A 24,700-nucleotide genomic window follows, 5' to 3' on the forward strand; every position below is an offset into this window, starting at 1 on the left:
AGCTAAAGGAACTACAGAAACCGCGAATTCTTCAGGATCTTTATTTAAAAATCTCAAATTTATTGGGATTTATTATATTTTTCATATAGCAAAAGCACCCTAAAATACGCGAATTCTTCAGAAACTTGTTTAAAATCTCAAATTTATGGTGTTTTTATTGAAATAAGTTAAACGCTCCGCTTTCATATTTTCCAATAGCAAAAAAGCATCTTAGGCTTATGAGGTTTTGACTGAAAATAGAAAAGAGCAACCGAAAAAAGGTAATTCTTCAGTAACTTGATTAAAATTTTTAGATTGATGGAAGTGTCTATGAAAAAAGCACCCCAAAAACTCGAATTCTTCAGGAACTTATTTTAAAAATCAAAAATTCATTGCGTTTTTTACTCAAAAAGTATTTTCCTAAAATTCTTTGAAAGGCCTAATGACAGTGGCTTGATTTTCTACTAACTCACTGTACCACCTTACTTAAAATCGATTTTTATTATACAAATTCAGTTTAGTAACCACTTTTGTCCAACGAGACATGACTTTTGAAACCTAATCTCCAAATCTAGTCGAATTCCAAGCTAGTGTCACATGGCCTCAGGGCTCGCTGCACAATTTGCACACTAAACGGCCACTTTTTCGTGCTCATCCTTTCGCAGGCTCATCAGGATGCCGGGCGTGGTCTTCCTAATCGTTGTGCCGACGGCGAATTTTGAACGTGAGCTGATTTACGGTAAGTCCAGGTGAGGCCAGGTGAGGGCCAGAAGCGGGGCGGCAAATTGAATAAGCGCCCGTGCCTAATTAAAACAAAGTTGCAATTCTGTTAACACGAAACTGTAGCATTTATCTAGGCGTCGGCAACCACATAATCTGGCCCACTCCACTGGCCAAATAACCAGTGTACCTACCTACATACATCCCCATACATACATACATTTACCTGTTTGCATTGGGCTTAGGCGCGTAATTACGTTGTTTAGTGGCGTTATTAATTATTTTATGACATCGTAAAAGTGTTCTCCGGGCCTAAGAGCTCGCCATAAATGTTGCATGAGCCCCGGCGGACAGAACCGGAGCCTGAACACCCGAAACACACGTGGGAGTTGATTTTTTGTTTCGCCTCCTCGGAGCGCCTAACCTAACCCACCATTTGCGGAAAATTCGGGAAAACTTTGCCAAGATAATTTTACAAGCGGATGCCGAGCGTACGAAGCACATTTCGCAGCTTGAAAATTTAATATTAAAATTTAATTAGCCACGATGAGATTGGTCGAAGGAATGTGGAGCGCATAGGTTGAGCGCATAGAGGAGTCCTTAGTGGGCGAGGGCAGACGCTAAGCCAGTGTGTATCTTGTGGCAGACAAAGTTCAGACCTTGAGAATCTATGGGAAGATGCCAGCGTATTAATTGCAGGAGATCAACTTTCGCCACTTGCCCACATAGCCATCATTTATCACAATCAAGGGCGATAAAAAGCCCACAATAAAAACCCATAAAACAATATAATTTATGAAATAAACGGCATCAGGGAAATATGGCATCTTGTGCAATACGGCGACAAAAACAGGCATGTAGGAGTCGTTTTCAGCGCAGAAGCATTAATCAAATATTTATTTAAATACAAAACAAGGCGATGGCAAAAGCCATCAAAGAGAATCATCATTAATTTAGTTTGTCACCATGGCATCGCCCGGTCTGATAATGACAATGGAGCAGAACCAGGCCTCATGAACGGGGGACTTAGCCTCCAAGGGGGGCTGGGGCCTCCAAGTGGGGCGTGAACAAAGTTACTCGAGGCCGGGGAAAGAATAAATCACCTTGCTACCCTGGTCAGAGGTATTTTAAAGTAAAATTCCTAATAAAAAAGCGAACCATTGATGGCTAAAAAAAAATAAATAATATCCTGAACTACACAGGAAATATATCAAGTAATATTATATTTAGACAATTAGGTCCTGGTAATCGTAGAAAATGTTCAATAAAAATTTAAGAGAGTTTCTCAGTTCCTCAAAAAATGGAAAAACTTGTAACACTTATAAAAAAGCGCGGTACTTAATCCTATAAAAAAGTATGCTTAGAAAAAAAAGCGAATTCTTCAGAACTTATTTGAGAAACTCTGATCCTATACAAAACGAGGCAACTAAAAAGCCGCGAATTCTACAGAACTCAGAACCTATAGAACTCCTAAATAAAAATATGCAAAGTTAAAACGCGAATTCTTTAGAACATTCTTATTGGAAAACTGAGATCCTAAAATTATGCAACAAAAAAAGCGCGAATTCCTCAGATCCACTAGAAAAATATGCAAGGGGGAAAAACGAGAATTCTTCAGAACATTTTATTAAAGGCATATCTTATCCAAATGGTTTAGTATTAAAAAAGTATTTCAGGCCAATAATAGTAGGTAGTCAGGAGTACCTACAGTAGCTTACAGGGTATTCTATCTCTCACATATCTCCTCCCATTTTTAATGTGAGTTGATGAAAGCAGGCAGGAAAAAGTGGCCTTGGCAACAGCTTAAAGAGTGCAAAATACTTAAGCAAACAAAAAGACTTGAGAAGAACAACACACAAAAAATTGACATGAACTTTGGGTGAGGGCTGGGGAGCCCGGCTCATAGGTGTCAGACATAAATCACGGATCCCTCAATTCCATGGCGACCTGAAACAGAGATGTTCAATGGCGGCAACCGAGACGGAATTAAATAGGCAAAGCATCTGGATGGTCAGGTGGTGGGAATGTGCTGACTTTGGGAACTTTTGCCACTGAGAAACTATGCGAAAGAAACTCTGACACTTACACACATTCGGCCAAGCGAAGGGTCCCCAGTCCCGAGTGCCAAAGTCCTGGGACCTGGCTTCTGCCCTAAGCGCATTTAAGCCTTATTTTGGCATTTGTCAATGTGGCGGGATTTATATTACATTTCGATGTCTGTCTGGCTTCCCCCCGCTCGTTGGCATAATAAATTGTGATCCTTTGTGTGGTTTTTATGTAGACTTTGATTTGATTTCTCGCCAGCCACTTTATTTACTTATTTATTTGGCCCAAGTGGAGCTTAGTGTTTGCATTTTTTATCGTTCCCAGCGTAAGTTATCCCATGTAATTGCATAACAGCAGCCATTATTTGTAAACGATAGCCAGAACATTTAATTAGAGTAATTTGCAGCAAAAATGAGCTTAGCGGTTGGAAAGGCATATGTATGTACATGGACCAAACCAAATATTTGCTAAACGCTTAACTGGATACCAAAATATCACTTCAATTTGCGCTAATTGCAATATAAATAGTGCGATTGCCGTGAATTAACTAATCAGCTGGGAATTAAGCCAAGGTTTCAAAGCAATGGCAGACTGGTTTGAATTTAATTTAGCATCCCGAGTTTCTAGGGATACTAATCACCTGAAAGTGAACTCCTGGCATCCACCCACATCCGCATCTCCCCTTGGATCCACAGAGTCCGGCAAATCAGCTTACGTTTATGTACCTACACGGCCATATCACCTTTTCATTAACCCCTACCAGGCACTTCAAATAATGCCCTGGTGGAGACGTCTGGCATGGCCATGGCAGGCCATCCAGGACACCTCGGCCATGGCCATCCTGTGGTCGCTGCCGCCGCCCATGGAGGTGGCAACAATAATCTGAACATCAATCTTCCGGAGAATAACAACGCAATACTACGACTCGAAGTTGAATTACGTGACAAGAATGTGCCCAAGTACCGACGAGGAGTGGGCGGTGGTCCGGGCATTGGACAAGTGGGCGGCGGCGGCGGTGGAGGAGCAGGTGGACCCAAGCGAACCGCAGGCGGAGGAACAGGAACAGCAGTACCGATTGGGCCAGCTGACACCTCCACGGTGGGTGCTCCGCTGGACAGACGTAATTTAGTGGTGCCGCTCGAGAAGGTAAGTCGTCGAACGGTCAGTTAAGAGTAGGGAGAATCAGAGCCCGAATCGGAAGGAGAATCACCAGGAGAAGGTCCGGTCAAGTGGGCAGAGCTTTATGCTCCCCCAAGCACTTAAAGTTGATTTTCGTGTGCGTTGGCCACCAGGACAAGGGTTCGATGCCGGCTTTCAGTGCGATTTATACAGAGGGAAAAAGGTTGGCTGAGATATTTCAGTTTCCTGATTAAGTAAAAGCTTTAAAGAAGGATTTTATAGCATTTTAAAGGGGAGTTGGGTTATAAAAGTAATTTTCTATTTTCGTGAAAATTACGGCAAGATATTTCAGTTGTTTAGTTTAGGTAAAAGGTTAAATTCAGGATTTTGTAGCATCCAAAAGTGTTTTGGATTCAAAAAACTATTTTCAATAAAGTTAGTTTGTTAGCTCGATTTCTAGTAATTTTTAAACCTTAAAAGTTCTTACATCATCATATCAACCTATGGGATATATTTTAAAACTTCATCTTAAAGATACTTTGCTTTCATTAAAGTGTAACCTTAATCCTTAAATATTAAGGCAAGCCCATTCAATATTCAAGATACAGATACACCAAAAAAGATACAATTTGGTCAGCAATTGCTAGCAATTTCGCTAGCAAAGCCAGTTTTTCCCAGTGCACTCCTGCGATTGCGGTGGCGATTGGCACTGCGACACGACGACTGTTGCCCCGTTTGTTAGGATGCACTTAACGGGCGAGAACGTGACTCGAGCGCTGCGCTGCGTAAAAGGCTACCCAAATTGTATCTTGCGGGAGATTATACTGATGAATGAGGTGGCTTAGCCGGGCGGGTTGTGGCGAAGATTGATGGATGCACCACTTGGACAAATCGTCGGTCGTCAGCAGTACCCCATAATCACATTCGGTCCGAAACGATTCCAATTAAATGCAAAAGCCATAAGCCATAAGCCATAAGCCGGCGAAAATGCCACCCTAAGATCCCTACTTTTCAATGCCCTAGGTGCTGGAGGAGCTGCTTGTCAAGCTGGAAATTGAGCACGTTACTTGGACGACGAGCAAGAAAGGATACTTCCACCACGTCGTTTTCCCGCTGCAGGCCGGTGCCGCCTGTGAGACCACCCTGCACTGCCTCACGGAGCTGGGGATTGGCACTAAATTGAATTCCTGCGTCAGGTAAGTTGAGACATTGGGGGCAGCTCCGCCAAACGGCGGACACCGAACGTGTTGGGAAAGTCAAGGAGTCCAGCAACAGCTGGTCGGACTTATCTGGTGTCCCCGTCCCTGTTTCTATTCCTTCCCCCGGGTTTCAATAAAAATGCAATAAAAATGCAGAAAGATGAGGTCTCCTGGCTGACCGGAGGGATCGGTTGCCGGGCTGCTAAGGTGGCGAATTTTGATTGCTTGTAGGCGGAAACGCTCGGTTATCCTTGGCAACAGCTGGGCTATGCCGAATTCCGAATGCGTTTCGATAATGTAAATGCAATTTTAGAGCTACTACACAGGAAAAACCACGTACCTCTGAAGAATGTTAAGTTGATATTGAGAAGTGGTAGTTCTTAACAATTCTCCCAAATCGAAAAAGATAGAACAGAAGGAGATGGCGCCTTAAAATGCGTTGGGTAAGAGCGGGACAGCAATTTTCGAAACTCTCCAAAGTAGAAAAAGAGAGCAAGAAACAAGATGGCGGTGCTCTCAAAGTAGAGAAGAGAGCCAAATCAAGATCGGATTACTCTCAAAAATAGAACAAGAGAGCAATAAGCAAGATGGCGAACGCTTTAAAGAGATTTGCCCCATATCTAGATTAAAAAGTTAGTAAAATTTTTAAAAATGATCATATATCTTCTACATTATTTTTTTCTGTGTACAACACCCCAACAAGAAGCCAATTAAAATCAATTTGCAAACAAAAAATAAACAACCAGCTGCCGTTCTCCCAGCCAAGTATACTTATAATCTGCCTTCGAGTGAAATTTCCCGGTAATTAAATTTAACAAAATACAATGGAGCCGAACAATGAACTCGACTAAGTAGGGCTGCAAGTAAATTAAAGATGAACAGGCAAAAGGGCAAGAACAACTGCAGAATTACCCGTAAAATGGAGTGGTCTGGGTGCAGGAAGAACAAGTAGGTGTGATAATCATTTAATGGCATTAAGCAGGGGGATTAAAGTGCAGTCGAAGGTGTGACCAGGTGAAGGGGAGCCCCAGTCCCAGCCACAGTCCCTCAAGGCGGTCGAAGGCCAGAGGGCAGATGTTTTCCTGCCCCCCATGGAGCCGGGTATTTGAGTAGCCAGACAAAGTACGACTTGAGCTGATTAATATGCGCTGAAATTCAATTAAGAAAGGAGCTGCAAGAATGCATCCTTGCGTTGATTGAGTGCCACTCGTGTAATCTATAATTCATGCCCTGCCCATCTCAAGATCTCGATGTCAGCAGTCAGCAGCCAGCAGTCATGTTCCATGCTGCACGGCGCCCTTTGACATTTCCACGAAATGCGCATGACTTGTTCTACAGATATGCGCTTGCATATATCAATTTCAAACGTATCTACATAGAGAGAAATTAATACTAGGTTTTTTTTTTAATTTTATAGTTTTTTATATCATTAATTATAGTTATTCCAATATATGAGTATACATAAAAGCCTTCCAAATATTTTACACTACTTTTCAATTTAAAGGAACTGAAGAAAACATTTCCTAAAAACTCAAAATATCTATTTTAAGTTTTGTACCAAAGCAAATTTCCTAAAAACTGAATAGAATCCAAAATTTTCTAAAGACTTAAAAGTATGCGAGATTTTTATAGTATTGTATATCAACTGTTTGTACACCCCTCACATAAATATTTAAATGATCTTAAGTATTGTGACCCCTTCATCATCATCATAAAATCTAATATTCTGAGCATCCAAAAATATTTATGCGATGGTAATATCCGTTTCACTTATAAGGAAGTAATCATGTAGAAAATATGAACATATTTATTAAACCCAAATTATTATGAAGGTGTTAACGGGTATTTTCTCTCTGTGCATTCACCCCGCAGCGTGCTGCCATGCAGCGTTAGTTATGATGCCATCACAGATGCGGCCAACATGCGAGACGACTACAGGTGAGTCTGCCACACAGGTATAGATATAGATGCGTGAGCTGGGGCATTGTGTTCCGGCAGCATTGTATTTGGCTGGCTTTGTGCGGACCGGTAAGCGGAGAAGTACCTTTTGTCAGGATGGCGCAGCTGTCGCTTTGTTAAAAACTAATTTCTGCTGTTCCCTGCTACGTGTCAAAGGCGTCAGTCATTTCATTAGCTTTCACTTTCAGTCGCCCAGTGCCACTAGATTCGCACTCGCACTATTCTTTTACTTTCTTTGCCCGCCCGGGCGTGGAAAACGTGACATTTGGCCCTTGGCGCGGGATCGCTATTTGGCTTCTCTCCCTTTACGACTAGTCTGGCCAAAAAATCGGGAGGCCCACGGGGGTTGGCCCTTGGCCCAGGCCCAAGTTTATTACCTCCTTGGGCCAGTAGACTTACGAGCTACTTGGAGCGAGAGTATTGTCGGGATGGGAAAGTGAAAACGGCAAAATTTGCATAGTCAAGCCGGGGTTATGGGTTTAGGATCTCCGGGGTTCCAGGGGCTCCACGGGTTCTAGGGGTTCCTGGGGTTAAATGCATCTAGAGTGTGTGTGTGTGCGCACAATTTATGTGGCTGAGAGCAGCCAAAACGGCAAAGCCAGTAAGACAGTAAATATACACCCGATGACTTCTTGGCAAGCAATTGTCGCAGGGCCGAGACACCTATGTGCATACCTGATGAGCTCGTAATTGAGGTTAGCTTGTGGTTTATTTTTGGGTGATGCTTGAGGCGGTGTTATGGTTGAGTAATTAGGGCCGCACTGTAATCAGCAAGAGGAAAGAGGCGGTGATGTCAATCAAATGGAGAACCGAAAAAAGCCAGGTTCAACAGTACTTTATATACAAGTTTTTCTGATCTCAGTTTTGAGAAGAAATATTCTTGAAATCAAGATATAAGTGCTCTTAAGTATGATATTCGGGATAAAGCTTTTCCTTAAAAGAGATAGAAATTCAATTCAAATTAAATGTTTTTAATGTGCAGCTTTGTCTTCTAGCATATTCAAGACAAAAATTTCTTAAAATCAAAAAGAAAATGCTCTTGAGCAGTATGTTTTTCCAGAATAGACTTTTCCTTAAAAAAGATAGAAGTTCAAATCAAATAAAATGTTTTTAATTTACAGTTTTGTATTCTTGCACATTCAAGACAAAAAACTCTTAAAATCAAGAAGAAATTGCTCTCAAGCATATTTTCCTAGATGAAGCCAAGCTGCGTTTTCTTTACGGGTGCTAAAAAAAACGTTTATTTGCATTCTCAATGTGAACAAGGGACTATCGTGCTGCTTGTTTAATTGTTAAATTAATTGTATTAATATTTGCACAGCACCAAACGAAGCCAAAATAAATTTTCAATAAGTGTAGGCCAACTACACAGCTGGAAACCGTTTGAAGTGCTCTTCGAATGGCTTGCCATTCCATTTTATGGCGGTGTTTACCTACTTAGCCCACTGTGTGTGTTTTTTTCCCTACAAAACAGCGAGGAAGCCGAGGATGCCTCGAAATGGAACAGTTTTGTGGAATCAATTAAATCGAAATTGACGGTCAAACAGGTGGTGGACGGAGTGCGAGCCGGGGGATCCCTGTCCTTCGACTATCTGCTGCTAATCGTTACTGCCGAGTGAGTTTTGAAATGAAAGGGGCTCCCAAAACAGGATGCAATGGCGTCCAACAGCTGGCCAGCTGGTCAGCGCTAGAAATAAGAAGTAAGCACTAAAGGATGCCCCACTCTTGTATCCCTCAGCTCGCTGGCGGCCCTGGGCCTGGTGGAGAATAATGCCCCGAACATAGTGGCTGCCATGTTGGTTTCGCCGCTTATGGGCCCCGTAATGTCGATAACATTCGGCGCAATTATCTCCGACAAAGAACTAATGGTAAGTGCAGCTTTCCCTTATGGTTGTGGCTTTTTTCGCAGGAACAACAAATTGTGTGGCTCTGTGAAAAGCCATTCACAAAAAGGGTGAAACAACACTGTAGATGCAGTGAAAAATGGCTAGTGGAAATAGTTGTCAGGAGGCCACTGGGAGTCGCAGCCCAAAATCCATTTCGCTGCGCGTTAAATGAAATCGTCAACACTCTCCTCCGCGACTGGTTCTCTATGTGGTACTTTTGAGTGATTTATGAGCAAATGACATTTGGAAAATAATAAAAATTGCACCGAAAATTGCCATGCCAGTCCGTCCGCACCAGCGTCCTTTATGCCAGCTGTCAAAATTCGCATTCGGCCAGCACGAGAAATATGGGGAGTTCCCCCCATTTTTTTGGGGTATTCCAGTCAAATGCATAGCGATGTAGCGCTGATGTTTTGCAAATTTGCATCGCTTTTGTGGTAAATGGCAAAGTTGCTGAATTGTTTATTGACAGTGTTGGCTTGGAGGGGTGGAGCCTGAGAGGCCCTATGAAATATTTAAATGTTTTTCCAAAAATTGGACGGCGCCGAAACGCGAGCTGTGACGCGTGTGTTTGTGAGTCTATGCAAATCGATATAAATAAATACCTGGCAAATTCTGTTAGAGGCCTGATGAATTACTGAATAGGTTTTGATCAACGAAAATAAATAGGAAAATCTATTTGGTAGTTATTTCTTTGTGCCTTTATTAAAAGTCTGAAAACCGCGGTAAAGACAAAGCCTTCTCCTGCGATTACCTGGTAGTTTGCCCGAAGTAGCGCCGGATTAAAACCGCAGTAATTTTCTTCATTTTCCTGCCAGACGGAAGACCAAGCTAAGCTACTTAGAATTAAAGGACGCAGCACTTAGGGCCGCATTCAGCGACGAGCCAATAAAACTGAACTTTAACTGCAGGCAGAGGGAAGCTGCTTTCCAAAGTGTCATAATTGTCACCGCCAAGTAGAAGAGTGCCAAAGCCCAGGCACCGCGATAAGAACGTCAGTGCACTGATAAAAAAGAATGATATTCTTAATGTCATGTTAACTTAATCTTTGAGTTAAATACCTGTGATGGAAAAAGGTTGTTTCTCATTATCATGTTTAATTTTAAAGGACTAAAATCTCTAAGCTAAAGGTTATTACCCTGTTAAAATTGACAGATAGGTTATTTTGTCTTTTTTTCACAAAAAATTCTTAACTAGAGGTTATGTCCTTGGTTAATTTGACAGCTGATAAGCCGTAACTGACAATAAGAAGATTTCAAGCTAAATGTTATACTAAGTTGTATATTTACAGACTCTGTTAAGCTTTGTCTTCCGTAATTTAAGGTCATGGTAACTTCATCTAATGGATAACAAACTAGAACCTTTACCTTCCATTGAGAAATCGAACTTTATTATGTCAATAAAAAAGAGAAAGTTGTATTGAAATCAATTATAAAAATTTTGCTAGAACAGCATAAATCAATATTTAAAGCTGGCAATATTTATTATACTTTTCCATCAGTGTGCCTATAGTTTTGCTGGCAGCTGGATCAAAGGCGGTGCCTTGCACTTCAGGAAACCCACAGACAGGGCTCAATGTTGAGGCAGAAAGGTGTCTACACACAGTATATACACCACACCATGCCCGGGTACATACAAAAGTTGTGGCAGCACAAAAAAGCCACAACAAATACACACAAAATAAAGCCGAGTGCAATAAAAATAAGGTAAATATAATCGTCTGCTGCCATTTCTAATGAAGAGACGGCTCTCCTGTCCTGTCCTGGGCGGTGGCGTTCCGCCCCAGAGGCAACTTGTTGTCTGCTGACACAATTTCCACCGCACTCGGGCCCACAAAACTGGCAGGATACTGGATTCAGGGCCCGGGACCCAGGACTCAGGACTCTGGATGCCAGGTGTCTTGCCGGCTGTTGACACCTCCTGCGTCGTGTACTTCAATTAAATTTTAATTGAAATGAATATATTCGTGTGCAGCTTTTTTGTCGCCTCGCCTTCCCTTTGTGAAGTGGCTCCAGCTGCGTCATCATAATCTTTGATAAAGCCGGGGAGCATTTGGCAAAGATTGCGGTCACAAAAAGACCTCAGTCCTGCAACTAAATCTCGAGCTAGTCCCTGGCTGCATTTCATCATTTCCGGTCTCTTTGGGAATGGTTGCCAGAGCAGCAACATTAAATTTGCTACGACATCGCAAATAATCCAACTTAAAGGCACATGTCAGTTGAATTTATTTAATTTTAAGCTGATAAAACTATATGGGAAAATAGCCCAGGCCCACCGCTAACTGGTAAAACTCCACACCTTTGGGGTGTTTTGATTTCATTACATAATTTTTGACTATCTCTATGAAATAAAACAGAAAATGGCCAACTCGCAGAGCGGGAAAATAGTTTGGAAAAAAAGTGCCAACCATTCAGGGCAAATATTTGCGGACAAAATTCATATGCAACAGTGTTTAAACAATTTCACACAAAAATGCCAATTACAAACGATGACAAAAATGGCAACATCGCCAACTGGGGGCCCAGTCGAAATTGATGGCCAACTATTAAAAATAATTGGCAGGCAAAAAACTGCACCGGAAGCCCCCATAATATAGTGAAAACGAGTTGGCTTTACACATATTGGCGGCCGAGTTGGCTAGTTGAATGTTATTGAATAGCGATTTTTGCAAATATTTGCACGCCATTTAAAGTTGTTTCGGACACGAATGTAATTTGTTTGCGCATTACGCATACGCAGTGTGTTCGCTGATAAATACCTACAAATAGAAGAGCAAATAATAAACAAGAAATTAGCAAAAGTTCTCACAGCCCACTCGAAATGCTTGTGCAAACTCTTTAAAGTGCAGTTTTGCAGCCAGAAAGTGCAAACTTTCACATATTTTCCCCCAACTTGTTAGCCGAAATGCTTTAAGCCTCGAGACAAGTTACTTTATATGCGACGCAGTTGTGTTTGACTGGCGAAATGAGGCGGGAGTGTGGGGAAAGTGGGGGAAAACCACCCACAAGACGACACCATGCGGCTGACATTAGAGCATTTTTCTTTTGTGTGTGCAGCTGCCAACAACAGTTTGCAGTGCGTGGCTGCAAATTTGGGTTAACATGTCACGAATCTACTCGCAGTTCCTTGGCGCTTCAAAGTATGCGGCATTATCGTTTAAAGTGTCGCTGGCTGGGATCCTTTGGTCCTGCGTCCTTTGGCATTTAACTCGCTGTCTCGCCCCTAATTTCGACTCTCCATTCTCCCATCTCTACTTCCAGCGCGTTGGCTTCCTCTGCCTCGGCCTGGGCATGTTCATCTCCCTGCTCTTCGGCTTCATCTTCGGCCTGATTCTGGGCACCACCGAGATGCCCTGGGGCCAAAACTCCGACTGGCCCACGGAGGAGATGCGCGGCAGGTAAGTGAGGGTGAGCAGATAAAATGTGAGCAGTGATCATGTGGCAAGCAGGGAGTAAGTAGGCGGTAAGCAATGAAGTAAGCATGATGTAAGCCAGATCTTAGAAGGTCAAGCAGTTGGGAAAATCAGGACATAATGAGGAGGTAAGCCAGAGGGTAAGCAATTGGCAAGCGACTGGTGAAAGGACCCTAGGCAGCGCCTGAAAAGGCCCCAAATCAATGTCAATCAGCCCGAACAATTGGGTTAGATTGCGCAAAATGCCACACGTCCAAATCACACAGCTAAACCACCAAGAACAATAAATTAATTCCCTTATTCAGTCATCGGCCAGCTGAACGTAATCAAATATGAATAACATTGCAGTAGTTGCGGTGTCCGGAGCAATTCCAATTTGCAATTTGATGTAGAATTTAATCAAGAGATATTTATAATTTGCATAGCCCGTAGTTCTTTGAACCCATTACGAGGCTGAAAGACAGCTGTTTATTCATTCAAATTCATCGAATTATGCTATTGACAGTACACCAACCATCGTTAAAAAAAAATTCCACTTAAAAACCCTGACGAATATGCAAATGAAAAATGATTGCAGTTAACTCTTAAAAATTTGATTGATGCTGGAAGAGAGTGACGCGCGAATCAATAACGCTAGACGATATCCATTCGCTGATTTTAATTAAGACGCATTACATCGAAAGTCATTCATTTCCCCTATCCTCAAAGTGAGACACTCTAAAATCCCTAGACTTTCAAAAGTGAATTAGGACTTTGCCGAGAATCCAAAATCCATTAAGTATGTTAATTATCCAGTCTCTCGCGCAGCCCCACCCTTGCCTAGGGAGTAGGTGGCTGAATCTATGAGTGCGAATGTAACAAATTACTTGCAAATAATTCAAATAATCCAGGGCCCCGCAGTAATGTGAGGCGTGTGCTCATTAGAGGGCCCGCTGCAAGGCTCTTTCTGGGACAGTCCCCAAAACAACCCAGTCACTTGAGTCTATATATATGGGCACACATTTATTACGGCATCGTTTTTTGCCGAACAAATCTTTAAGTCGCCACGCGCCGTCTGTGCAAATCTCTTCCAGCAACTGGCTCCACAATGGGGCTCGGCGAGGATAGATGGTATAGGGATGGGCGTGGGAAGGGGATGGCAATGGGGCTGGCTTAGGGGAGGACGAAAACACGCCCGCGGGCGGCAGAAAAAGCGGCAGCACAATAAATTAAGCTCAGCCACAGAATTTGCCGGAAGTTGCGTGAAATGAATGTGTGTCGGCAATTGTGTTAATTGCACAAAATAAATTGTTAAAATAATAATACACAGTACACAATGCGGCCAGTTCGCTCGCTCCTGACATCTAAATGTACGTATATATCTGGGCTATCTCTATAATTAAGTGCCTTGGGTCCATTTTGGTGCTTTATTGTTGGCCAGTCGAGACCAGTCAAGTGGCTCTGGACATCTGAATCCGCACCTCCGTCTTAATCTCCGTCTCCATCATAATAATAGGCGCACATAATGAATTCCCTCAGATTGCGTGTGCCTATCACCGGTCATGCAATCAACGTGAGTTTCCAACGGTCATTCCAACTCCATCGGGCAGCCCACAATGCCACCCGTTGTCGTTGCTCACTGGACTCAATAATTGTGTCACGTGGCGCGTGAAAATAGAGCCTTGTCATTCGGTCCATTGGACTCGAGATGTCCAAGTGATCGGGCCTTTTAGATGCTACTTCTGGGTGGGAAGGTTATGTATGTGGTTAATTAAACAATGCTCTGGGCCATTATTAAATTAATATTCAATAATAATCAGTGAGGGCAAAACATTTAATTGGAATTACAATACCCAAGCTCGAAGTTAAAATTCCCAACTGCTTCTATTACAATAAACTTAAAGAATATATTTAAGCTTGAAAGTTAACTTAAGTTAAGGTCAAACAAACAAAATAAATATCTTGCTTCTATGTAGCATCTTATAACGGCTGGTGTTAAGCAGCTGGTAAACCTGTACAGTTACTGCACAAATGTTAGCTAACATTTTTCTAGGTTTGTTTTTCTAACGAAGCGTTAAAATTCCCAACTGGTTCTAGTCCAATATACTTGAATGTAAACTTTAAGTTAAACTCTTCAATAGACATAGTTTTAAAGATCAAACAAACAAAAACAGCCCTTGCTTTTATGTAGCAGCTTGTTAACACCTGCTTAAAAACTGTTAGTCGTGCAAAGTTACTGTACAAATGTGAACTAACATTCGCCTGCATTGGGAGTACTTATCATTCCCAACTGGTTCTACACAATGAAATTAAAATCCTTCTTTAAGCTTTAGGCGGTAAAGTTAATATTGAGGTACTATAAACATTGGCTTCCATACCCATCACCAAACCATTTTAATTCACTGATGAAAGACTTAATTACATTCAAATTGATACACCAATCCACATAGAGTTATGTTATTTTAACTAGACAGCCGGCTGCCCACCTTTCCCACAGACATTTGGCCCACTCTGTTCGCCATAAATTACAGCACTGAGCCAAATTAAATTTATGCTACTTTACTGCGGGGGCGTGTTGACACGCCCACATAGTTGCAACTTGCAACTGTCGGCAAATGCCACATGCAAACTGGCGAAAATAATCAGTGCAAATGTCGCTGAGTTACGGGAATCCCCATCCTGCCAAACAAAAAGGTAGAGTTGTCTGGTTTTCAGCAGCCAGGATTTCTAAAATAAATACTCGCAGAGCTGTGTATGTTTTATAGCAGCATTGAGGTTGTGCCAAGCTGTGTTGATTATTACATGTTAAATGCACACTAAACCAAATTCCCATGGTCAGCTTAGCTAAATAAATCGCAATTAAAAGCAGAGCGTCTGTTCTGGGCGTTTCCCATTACCCTTGATATGGACAGAAAGCGGCAGGGATTCGTTTTTGGGGCAGGAGTAGAGGAAAGGGGTTTTTAAACGATTTTTTATCCAGCGCTATAATCTCGCCCCGCCCTGAGCCACATCAAACCAATCGCGATGCTGTTCTGGCCCCCATTTGCATTGTTTTCAATCCACGAAGTCTGCACCATAAACAATTTGCAGCTACAAATTTATACGACTTGCCTAATGTTTGGGCTATAATTGAGCGTAAATTGCCGGCGTATAATAAAGTTGTTTTATACACAAAAGTTAAATACTTGTATAACTCAAACTGCGTCGTTCATAAATAAAACTCACACTTTCGGTAGCGCAAAAACCCACCAAAGGCAAAGTAAAAGCGCCATTAATCAGTAAAAAGTTGGTCCCAGGTAAAAATCCCGAATTTTCCATAGGCGAAAGGCGGGGTCACAAATGAGGCGCATGAATCAAAAACGAGCGAGTTACGCAACTTGGGATGGCCAAACTCTAAGATACACTTTGTACCCTGCCGGGATTTGTGTAATTTGGCATACCTATAGCACAAGTTAAACGAAGAAAGTTCATATTTATTGCAGAGGTTAAGAATAATATATTTTTTTAACATTGAATATACAAAGCTTTTTTTATCATTAAGGGAAATATATATATCATCCACATTTTTTTATCTTTTTTTAGTAACCTTTTGTCTTATAAAAGATTCAACCTATTTAAATTTATTTATAAGATATTTGATTTCAATTCATAAAATATCCAAAATTATTAAACGCATTTCTAAGTTAAATTTTATTTTATTCTATTCCTAGCATAGACATGACGGAACAATAAATATCGTGCAATCAAGTCAATCCCATTATTCATATATATTTATCAATAATCTTCTGACTAAACACTAAATGTTCAACCATTTTCGATACTGGCTTGTCATCAATAAAGCTGAGGTCAGTTCATGGCGGCCAAATAATGAGCCTTATAATTATTCCCCTAGGCACTTAAGCTCAGTTTTCAAAGCAAACTGAATTTAATAGGTTAAGGTCAAGGTGTTGTATGAGTGATAACCTTAAGAACCGTCTTTCCACCCAAAATTAAAGTCAAGTTCAGGCTTAGTTTTGCCTCACCCCAGTGTGCTTAGCAGGGGTATTAAAATTGAAGTCATAATACCCCTAAGAAGGGTATAAAATCCGGGGCGCAATGAAAAGTTTGCCCACATTTCTCACCATTAAATGACTCTGACTCCTGGCCCGAACGAGCCCTGGGCGACCGGGCTGGTTGGCGGAAGCGATAACAAAGCCGCTGACACTTGACAAACTTGCGCGAGTGTCAAAAAATCTCCGCGAAATGGAGGGACTATGCCACGCCATGGCATGGTGTGGCATGCCAGGGTGTGGCTTGGAAAAAATCCTGGCTGCGAAGTGAAGTACCCGGCCCACCTGCTGACCCTGACACAAAACGGCAGATAAGCGGTGTCTGCGACAGTTTCAGTCTTCCGGCTGGCCAAACATTCATCTTAGTGTGACTTAATTTGGCGCCTCTTTCCGAACAATGACCAACGGATGTTGGCGTTTAGCTGGCGGGCTCGGCATTTGTCATCCGCCGGCTGTTGTATTTTTAATTAATTTTTACTTTTTGCAGCCGCGCCCTCCTTCGATGGCCGCTTTCCAGTTGATTTTTCAATAATTTCCCTTTCGATTCGCAGGGGCAATGTGCGCGCCCTCTGGATGGGCGTGCTGTGGGCCTTGACATCTGGCACTGGCGTGGCCGTGGCCTTGCTCCAGGGCTCCGCCGGCCCCCTGATCGGGGTCGCCATCTCCGCCTCCCTGCTGCCACCCGTCGTCAACTGTGTAAGTACCCCGCAGAGTGGCCCAATTATGGCAAATTGAGGAATACATTTTTGGGGACGAACTTATTGTCTTGAAAGGCCATTTCGGTGCGAGGCATAAATCATTTGTAAGTCCAAAGTGCCACTAAATTTTAGGCAGTTTTATTTTAATCATTTTCTAGGGATTTTTCTATAAAAGTCAAATATAAACATAAGGGTGATCTATTCATTGCAAAACTACAAGATTAAAAAAATTTTAAAGTTTCCTAATAAATTACTCATACGACACGTAAGCCAGTAAATTTTTTTAGCTTTAAACCATGTGAATTTATTAATTTCGTTAAAGTAATTTTTTTATTATAAAGGGCAATTAAAAAATGTGTTTTTAAAAAATGCAGAACGTAAATTAAAATTAAATTTTGATCAAGGGCAACACTACGTATGAGTGATATTCTTTGACACACAATTAATGTTTGTTCAATCCTTTGGTTTGGTTTGCCTAAAATGTCTTAGTTTATTTAAATTTTACTTAGTGACTAAATTTCTAAATAACAATTTATTGGTAAACAGTTACTCACGCTATTAAAATTATCTACATTAGTGCGTAGGCAGAAACTTGGGATTGACGTACTTAAATTACGCGTTTCAATTCAGCTTAATTGATAATCCGATACTCCCAGCTAACAAAGCAGTTCTACAACCCACATCGTATTTGAAATGTCCCCGAAGAAGCCCACTTAAACGGCTTCTTCGTGGCAATTTTCCCCCCATTAGCATGCTATTAACAAAGGCCCCGACGACCTTCGATCCGACGATTGCGCAGTTGATAAGTATTTCATCATGAGTGAGCAGGTGCCGGAAATGACTTTGCCGAGCAGTATTTATGGCCAGCCAGCGGCCCAAAAGCATTCCTCAAAATGTGAATAAAACAGGATCCTAACATTCCAATCAAATATCCACTCTGGCCAGCCAAATGGAAAATTACGCAATTCCCATTTATGTTATATGCTCTTAAGTTTTGACTTCACTCCAGTCTTTTCTCCCATCGATGACCGCATATATACGTATACTTGGAGTGCTCCAGAAATGGTCGAAACTTTCGAGTGTCGGGCACTTAAAGAGCCGGCCAAATGCAAAACGGCTCTAGAACTTTGAGCCTGGCTAATATTTTTTGGGGGGCCCTTGAAGTGAAATTCGCCATAAATTAGGCCCGAAATACAATTTGCTGATTAATCTGAAGTGCATTGGCCAAAAACTTTCGGCCATAAATCTGTCCTGCAGGCAGGAGGATGAAAAAGGGTCTCCAGGATCTCCGGATTCTCAGCTGTTTTCCCACTTTCTGTGGGCCAACCGCAACGAGTGCATAAATTTCGACCCAATTTTCAAGTGCAAATTGCGAGTACGAATGCGAGTGGCCCCCGAACTGCAGATGCGGATGTTGCGTAAAATTATAAGGCAAGTGTGAGCGAGCCTGCGAAGGGAAGTGCATACAAAAACTTGGGGAAGAACACAGGAACCGGCAGGCCAAGTGCCACACAAAACTGGCAAACTGGAGAACAAACAGCCCGGCTGGCTGACATTTATCAATGCTGACAGAGGGACAAAGGCGCCGCCGGGAGGCGTGTTCCACGAGCATGACAAAATGATGCAAGGGGCGAATTATGGACGCTGGATGCTGGATGCGAGGCATCCCCACCAGCCACACCCAACTCCAGCGGGCCAAAACAATGGCGCTGAAATCGCTTAATCACGGCGGCCGAGCTGCGGTCGAGCATGTGTGCCAGTGTCGCTCCAACTTCGCGTCCTCATCCCCCGAAAAATTAAGTATACGTATACATATGAGCTGCATAAATCAGTGGCACGCACTGAGGCTGAAGTGGAGGCAACCTTTGTCCATGTTGCTGGCTATTTTTTCCTGCTCCCCTGGCAAAGAGCGCGTTACAATTAATTGCGATGTGTCTGGCCCTAAGGCAATTGCCACGGCCAACGGAGCGTATGAGTAATTTCGAGCAGTCGCCGGCTGCTCGCCTTTCTCCCAAGGTGCCCTGCCCCTCGCTTTCGTGCCACGTACTTTCCCATATGAAAGTGAACTGCAATTGCAACTCTTAATTTCAGCTTATTAAATTGCCGGGCAGCCCAGCCAGCTTATTTATGTGGCCCGGCAAACATGAACTCCAATTCGAAAACGGTCTGCAACGCCTTTACTTTCAAATCCGTGCACGCAATAATTTACCCAGAAACGGTCGTAAATTCGAATAATAGCGAAAATAGAAAGTAAGTCGGGGAAAAGAAAAGTCATGAGCTCGCACACAAATGGAAAAACAAACACACTCCACCAGATTTGTGGATTGCACAGTGGAGGTTGAGATAATAGGTTTAAAGATAAAGTACGAGTTTCTTAAAAATAATGTTGTAAAGAATATTCTTGCTTTTAATATTTGAAACAAGGGTATAAGATTGCATAAAAAACTGAAAATGGGTCAAGTTAAGGATAGTTAATTGCAAAAGGTACCTTTCCCAGGGCTTATTAAAACAAATAAATAATAGTCTATAAAAAATATCTTAAAATACGGGTTCATTTAATAAAAAATATTAGAAACAGAGTGAAAAATTCTATACCTAATTTTATTGTATAATTATATAGAAATACAAAAGGCTTAGGTTCCATTAATTTGATTAGAATAAATATTTCCAAATGGAAGGGCTTATAAACACTAATAAATAAAAGATCAGATAAAGTATCTTCAAAAAAAAGTTCTTAAAACAATGGTTCTATTTTAAATAATCATTAAAAACACAACTGTAGGATTATATTTGTAATACCATTATTTTGATCAAAATAGACACTTTAAAATGATGCTGTGCATAGATAAAAGGTTCTATCATAATGACCTCCATAGTCTTCCGGTACATAGAGGGCAGGCACGCACTTCCGGACTTGCTGAGCAATGTGCTGAGTCATTATAATTTATAATAGCAGAGGGGAGGACACAAAGCGAAACCAGGAATGAAAAAATAAGAGCGAATGGCAGCAAAGGAGAACGAACTGAAAATGCGACAATGGAGTTCTATCTACTACACATAAGGAAGGCTAGGGCGTTGGGGTTGGGGGCGGTTGTGTGGCGCCCACACATGCTGCAAAGTTACAACAATTCAAGGCCGGGGACCTCAGCCAGTGCCACTACTTGGTATGCCAACGGCAGCGCCATCTAACCGGAACTAAGCGCGCGGCGACCTTATGACCTCGAACCGAACCAAACCGAACCGAACTGAGCTGAGCCACACATATGACCATGGAAACTTCAAAGTCACAGGGGGACTGACCACCCCCCGCTTTTCCTGTTGTTTTGCAGGGTCTCTTCTGGTCACTGGCCTGCATTTGGCTCATCTACCCGGAGAAGCGGATTCCCCACTTGAAGAACGAGGCGATGAACTCGACCAGCGCGTATCCGTTCCTCTACACGAACTACTTGCCCACCGAGTTCCTCATCAATGGCATCGTATCCGCCTGTCTGACCATCGTGAATGTGATTTGCATATTTATCACGGCCATAATCGTACTGAAAATTAAAGAGGTCTCGGCGCCATATACGGCTAGTCCGGACTTAAAGCGGTGAGTAGACCACTCTGCAGTGACGACATGTAGTCTATGTGCATGGGGGAGCTCGTTAAAGTGGACCCTGGCTTAAAATACATATTATAATTTCTGCAGGAACTAGTATAGTATGGAAATGTAATACTTAAAGACTGATATTTAAATCTTTCCTTTATTTTCCTTATTGCTATTTATTGTCAGTACTCAATAAAAGGTAATAGCTCAGTTTTCAAATATTTTTAATGTGTTGACCAAATGTAGGCCATTATTAATAGTAATTTACTTAATTGGTTATTCGACACTCGAATTCTAAAATCAGTTCTTATAGTACTTTAAATATTTACATAATTACGCAAAATTCCATCTTTAGTCAAGAGTTCGCATGTGAATTTCAGAAGTAAAGTGCAATCCCCTTGTAAAACAATTGTAATTGGTAAGCTGATACGTTGGGCAAACAGAGAAGATCAAGACTTTGCACTCACACATCCTTCCCTTAAGTTGTTCATTAAAATGAGATGAGAAGGTCCACCCTAGACAACATGATAAGTATGAATAGCTGGGAATTAAAAACCCGCACAGCGAGAACTACTGGAGTGTGTTTAATGACGGCGGAGCAAGTGCTTTTAAGCTTATCATTTCCGTTATGTTCGCTTGGTCAGTTGCCCATTAGTAAGTGTAATTAATAACGAGCAGAGACAACAACAAACAGGCAAAATCACAATGGGTTGTCCGGTTTCATTCGATTGCATTGGCTTCGAACGGCCTTCTGCGGGAATTCCCTGTTAATACACACTTAAAATGCACATCTATTAGCAGGCGAATTGTATATTACATCAACATTGTCATTGCCTTAATCGGGGAATGGGTAAATAAATCAGATCTTGTCTGCCTGTTTGTTTGTTTATACCATCTAAGATTAAGCTGGAGCCAGTTATCCGGTCGAACGATGAGTAAATACCGAACCCAGCAAATGACACGTGGGAAATTAATCCATATTGCGTGACACATTTAAATCAATAAGGGAGCCAAGTCCTCTGGGGGATTCTAGATACATCAGTAGAGCCCGCCGTATTTCGGACTATGTTGATGTGTTGTTTCTGATTCTGGGAAAAGATTGGTCGCTTTCGGCCCCAAAAGCCTTTTAGGCCAGGCGATTTGTTACCAATGCCCGTCTGACTTCACTTAAGTTCGCAGAACCCTCGAAAATTATGCACAGACAAAATATATGAGGATCAATTATGAGTAAATTTATTAATTTAATTTTTGCATTTGAGAAATGAAAATTTTCATAAGGGAATGAAATATCCCTTATAATGTATATCTCCCTAAAAGTTTCTCAAATCGAAACGGCAAGAAAAAACCGCAGCAGCTATATTCGAAACTCTTCGAAATAGAAAAAGAAAGCACAATGCAAGAGTCATAAATCTTAAATCTTATCTTAAAAGAGAGCGAAACGCAAGTTGGCGATCTTTCCAAAATGGAAGAGAGAGCAAAAATCAAGATGGCGAATATCCCAAATGAGAGAAGAGAGCAAAAGCAAGATGGCGTCTCTCTCCAAAATAGAAAAAGAGAGCAAGAAGCAAGATGGCGATCTGTCCGAAACGGAAATGTGAGCAAAAAGCAAGATGGCGGAACTCTTAAAAAGAGAAAAGGAGAGTAAAAAGTAGGATGGCGAATATCTAAAATTAGAGGAGAGAGCAAAAAGCAAGATGGCGATCTCTCTAAATAGTCTGCATATTTCATAAATGTTTTTCCCTGTGTATCTTATATTTGGCAGCTATCAGCCCGTCTGCGCAAGGGCTTCGCTCAAAATATGATATATCGCGTAATTAACTGACTGATTTCGTGTTTTTTATTTGGTTTTCTGCCCACTCTGCGAGTGGCCGAGGCAATCTGGATGAAAATAAATGCCCTCCAAGGCGGGCTCGAATGACAAATGGGGTTCTAAGCTCCAGTCTGGCTCTCGGGCTCTGTCTCAGTCTCAGTCTGACAGTCTGCCCCAGACGTGTGACTTTAATTTCCCCAAAGTGGCGCATCAAATTGCTTTAAGCGAGGACTAAGCCTTCGTCCATCCCAGTTGTCAACAGCCACATTGCCCGCATAAACGGCCCGCGAAAGTGTGCTACAATTTTATTTCGCTGCCGCTGTTTGCGGCATCATTTTTATTATTATTGTAGTGTACACATGTATGCGAATGTCCTGCGAGTGCTTCAACGTTTATTTAAGCACGCTCACGAACGCCTGCCCGCTTGTTTGACTTGTTTGTGTAGCATTTAGAAATTGTGTGTGCTCTGCGAATACCCTCGCCAGGGGTGCCCTCAGTTTGAGTCAGAACTTGGAATCAGATATTGACCAAGAGTGGAAAAACAAAGCCAATCAGATCAGATTTCAGATTCAAGCTGGCCGTTAGAAAGATGGGCAATCTGTGTGAATTTGCAAGAGCTAACTTGCTGGCAAGCAGAATCGAGAATCCAAGAGGAAAGCTGGCAAAACTGGGAGGCCCAAATAGGGACTCCCTTGGCCGGGCAGTTTCCGCAGGCTGTTGCATTACGCATAAAGTGCATGATTTCATATTTATTTGTTGCTGCCCGGACCCAGTTTGCTCGCTCGACGACTCTGGCGAATTGGTTTTGTTTTCATTGCTGCGGTTTTTCTTTTGACAGCGGTTTATGGCTGCGAACTCCTTGTCTACGCCAATTCAAAATGATTTTTATGGCATTTCTGTCAGACGAGAGCGACTCTTATGCCAACAAAAATGGGGACAGTCGAGCACACCGATGGCCCGAAGGTTATTTCCTATAATAGAAAAACTTTCTCGATAGGGAGGCAACGAGTAAAATTGAACTAAAACTTTTGCAAAAAAGTCGTGCGTAGCCAATCATTCAAAATATAATTTTACAGCTCTTTTACAGTGCAGCTTTATAGGTGGAGGAAGGCCAGTGTTAAAGGAAATCAAGCAGAACTACGTCATTTTGAAAAAGCACTTAGGAGATATAGTACAAAGTCAGACCTATGAAGTCAGGCAGATTTTATAATTAAGCTTTTTACTTATTTCGGAATAACCTGGTTATTACTTGTGTTAAATATTTATAAGTACTATTTGATTAATAATACATTTTCATTAAAGTAATACTTTAAATTTAAGATTTTTAAAGGATCAACACCTTTATTTTTAGTATTTGAAGAGCATAGATTTTAAATGGTTCAACTCACAATCACTTAGAATGAAAAGCTTTTAAAGGAAAATCACTGCAGTACTATTTAAATTATATCTGGGTCAGGGGTTCATCGATTTTCCTCAGCTTTTTCTATGCACGCAGCTATAACGATGTTTTTAAATTTCCCCCCTTACGCAGATTTTGGGAAACAGATCTTCGCACCGTTCGCAAAACGAATCGCTCAACAATGCGGCATCCTCGCAACCGGATCTCCATGGCCGGAGGAGCTGGAGGGATGGGGACCGTCAGGGACAAGTTCAGCGGGTGAGTGGAGGGCACATGTGTCTATATGACGGGTAGGGGGTGGCCTTTCGAGACCGTCCGCCCCTGAACCAATTCTCATATTTCCCATATCCTTTACAATTCCGTTTTGTTGAATAATTGAGCCCGGCCTTGTGTGCGTGGCCCCGAACCCATGCCCATTCACAATCCCATTCTTATTTTCATTCCCTTGAACACGTCCTGGGGGCAAGTCAATTTACTCCCAACATTTGTCTGGCCAAATGCTCGAGCGCAATCTGAAAAGGTAAATAATGAAGGTATTTATGTCGTCAGAGTGCCAGTGTACCGCCTAGTCCATAAATAAATGCGGTGCAGCACTTTCTGTGAAATATTTATCGCATAATTGAAATCATTGCCAAGTATTTATGGCGGTCTTACCAAAAAGCCAAAGCGAAAAAAGAAACAAATGCCTATAAAATATGGAAAAAATCGCACAAAAATAAAGTTGGCACAAGCCCAAAAAGCGAAGTCCAAAAAAATCCACTGTAAATGACTATACAAGTATATTTTTTCTACTTTTGAGTAAAAAGTTTGATTGTAAATAAATTAACAGCTAACGAATCGATATGTGTACCCACGCTAT

General features: G+C 41.9%; 2 protein-coding genes across 2 annotated transcripts in view; one reads left to right on the forward strand and one right to left on the reverse strand.

Annotated features, from left to right (window-relative positions):
• The window catches only part of LOC108034613 (uncharacterized), a 131,458-nt gene that overhangs the window by 43,356 nt on the left and 63,402 nt on the right, over positions 1-24,700 (reverse strand). The gene's annotated exons all lie outside the window — the stretch shown is intronic.
• LOC108034623 (uncharacterized) overlaps positions 1-24,700 on the forward strand; it is a 37,884-nt gene that overhangs the window by 8,002 nt on the left and 5,182 nt on the right. Inside the window, exons 2-11 of the mRNA XM_017109563.3 lie at positions 645-718; positions 3,509-3,891; positions 4,888-5,060; positions 6,936-7,001; positions 8,497-8,637; positions 8,761-8,890; positions 12,169-12,305; positions 16,900-17,044; positions 20,376-20,635; positions 23,974-24,099. Coding sequence (XP_016965052.1) covers positions 655-718; positions 3,509-3,891; positions 4,888-5,060; positions 6,936-7,001; positions 8,497-8,637; positions 8,761-8,890; positions 12,169-12,305; positions 16,900-17,044; positions 20,376-20,635; positions 23,974-24,099 — 1,625 coding nt within the window. The 5' untranslated portion in view covers positions 645-654. The remainder of the gene's footprint in view (positions 1-644; positions 719-3,508; positions 3,892-4,887; positions 5,061-6,935; positions 7,002-8,496; positions 8,638-8,760; positions 8,891-12,168; positions 12,306-16,899; positions 17,045-20,375; positions 20,636-23,973; positions 24,100-24,700) is intronic.

The sequence above is a fragment of the Drosophila biarmipes genome, chromosome 2L (genome assembly GCF_025231255.1).
Source record: "Drosophila biarmipes strain raj3 chromosome 2L, RU_DBia_V1.1, whole genome shotgun sequence".
In the NCBI taxonomy this organism is placed as follows: domain Eukaryota; kingdom Metazoa; phylum Arthropoda; class Insecta; order Diptera; family Drosophilidae; genus Drosophila; species Drosophila biarmipes.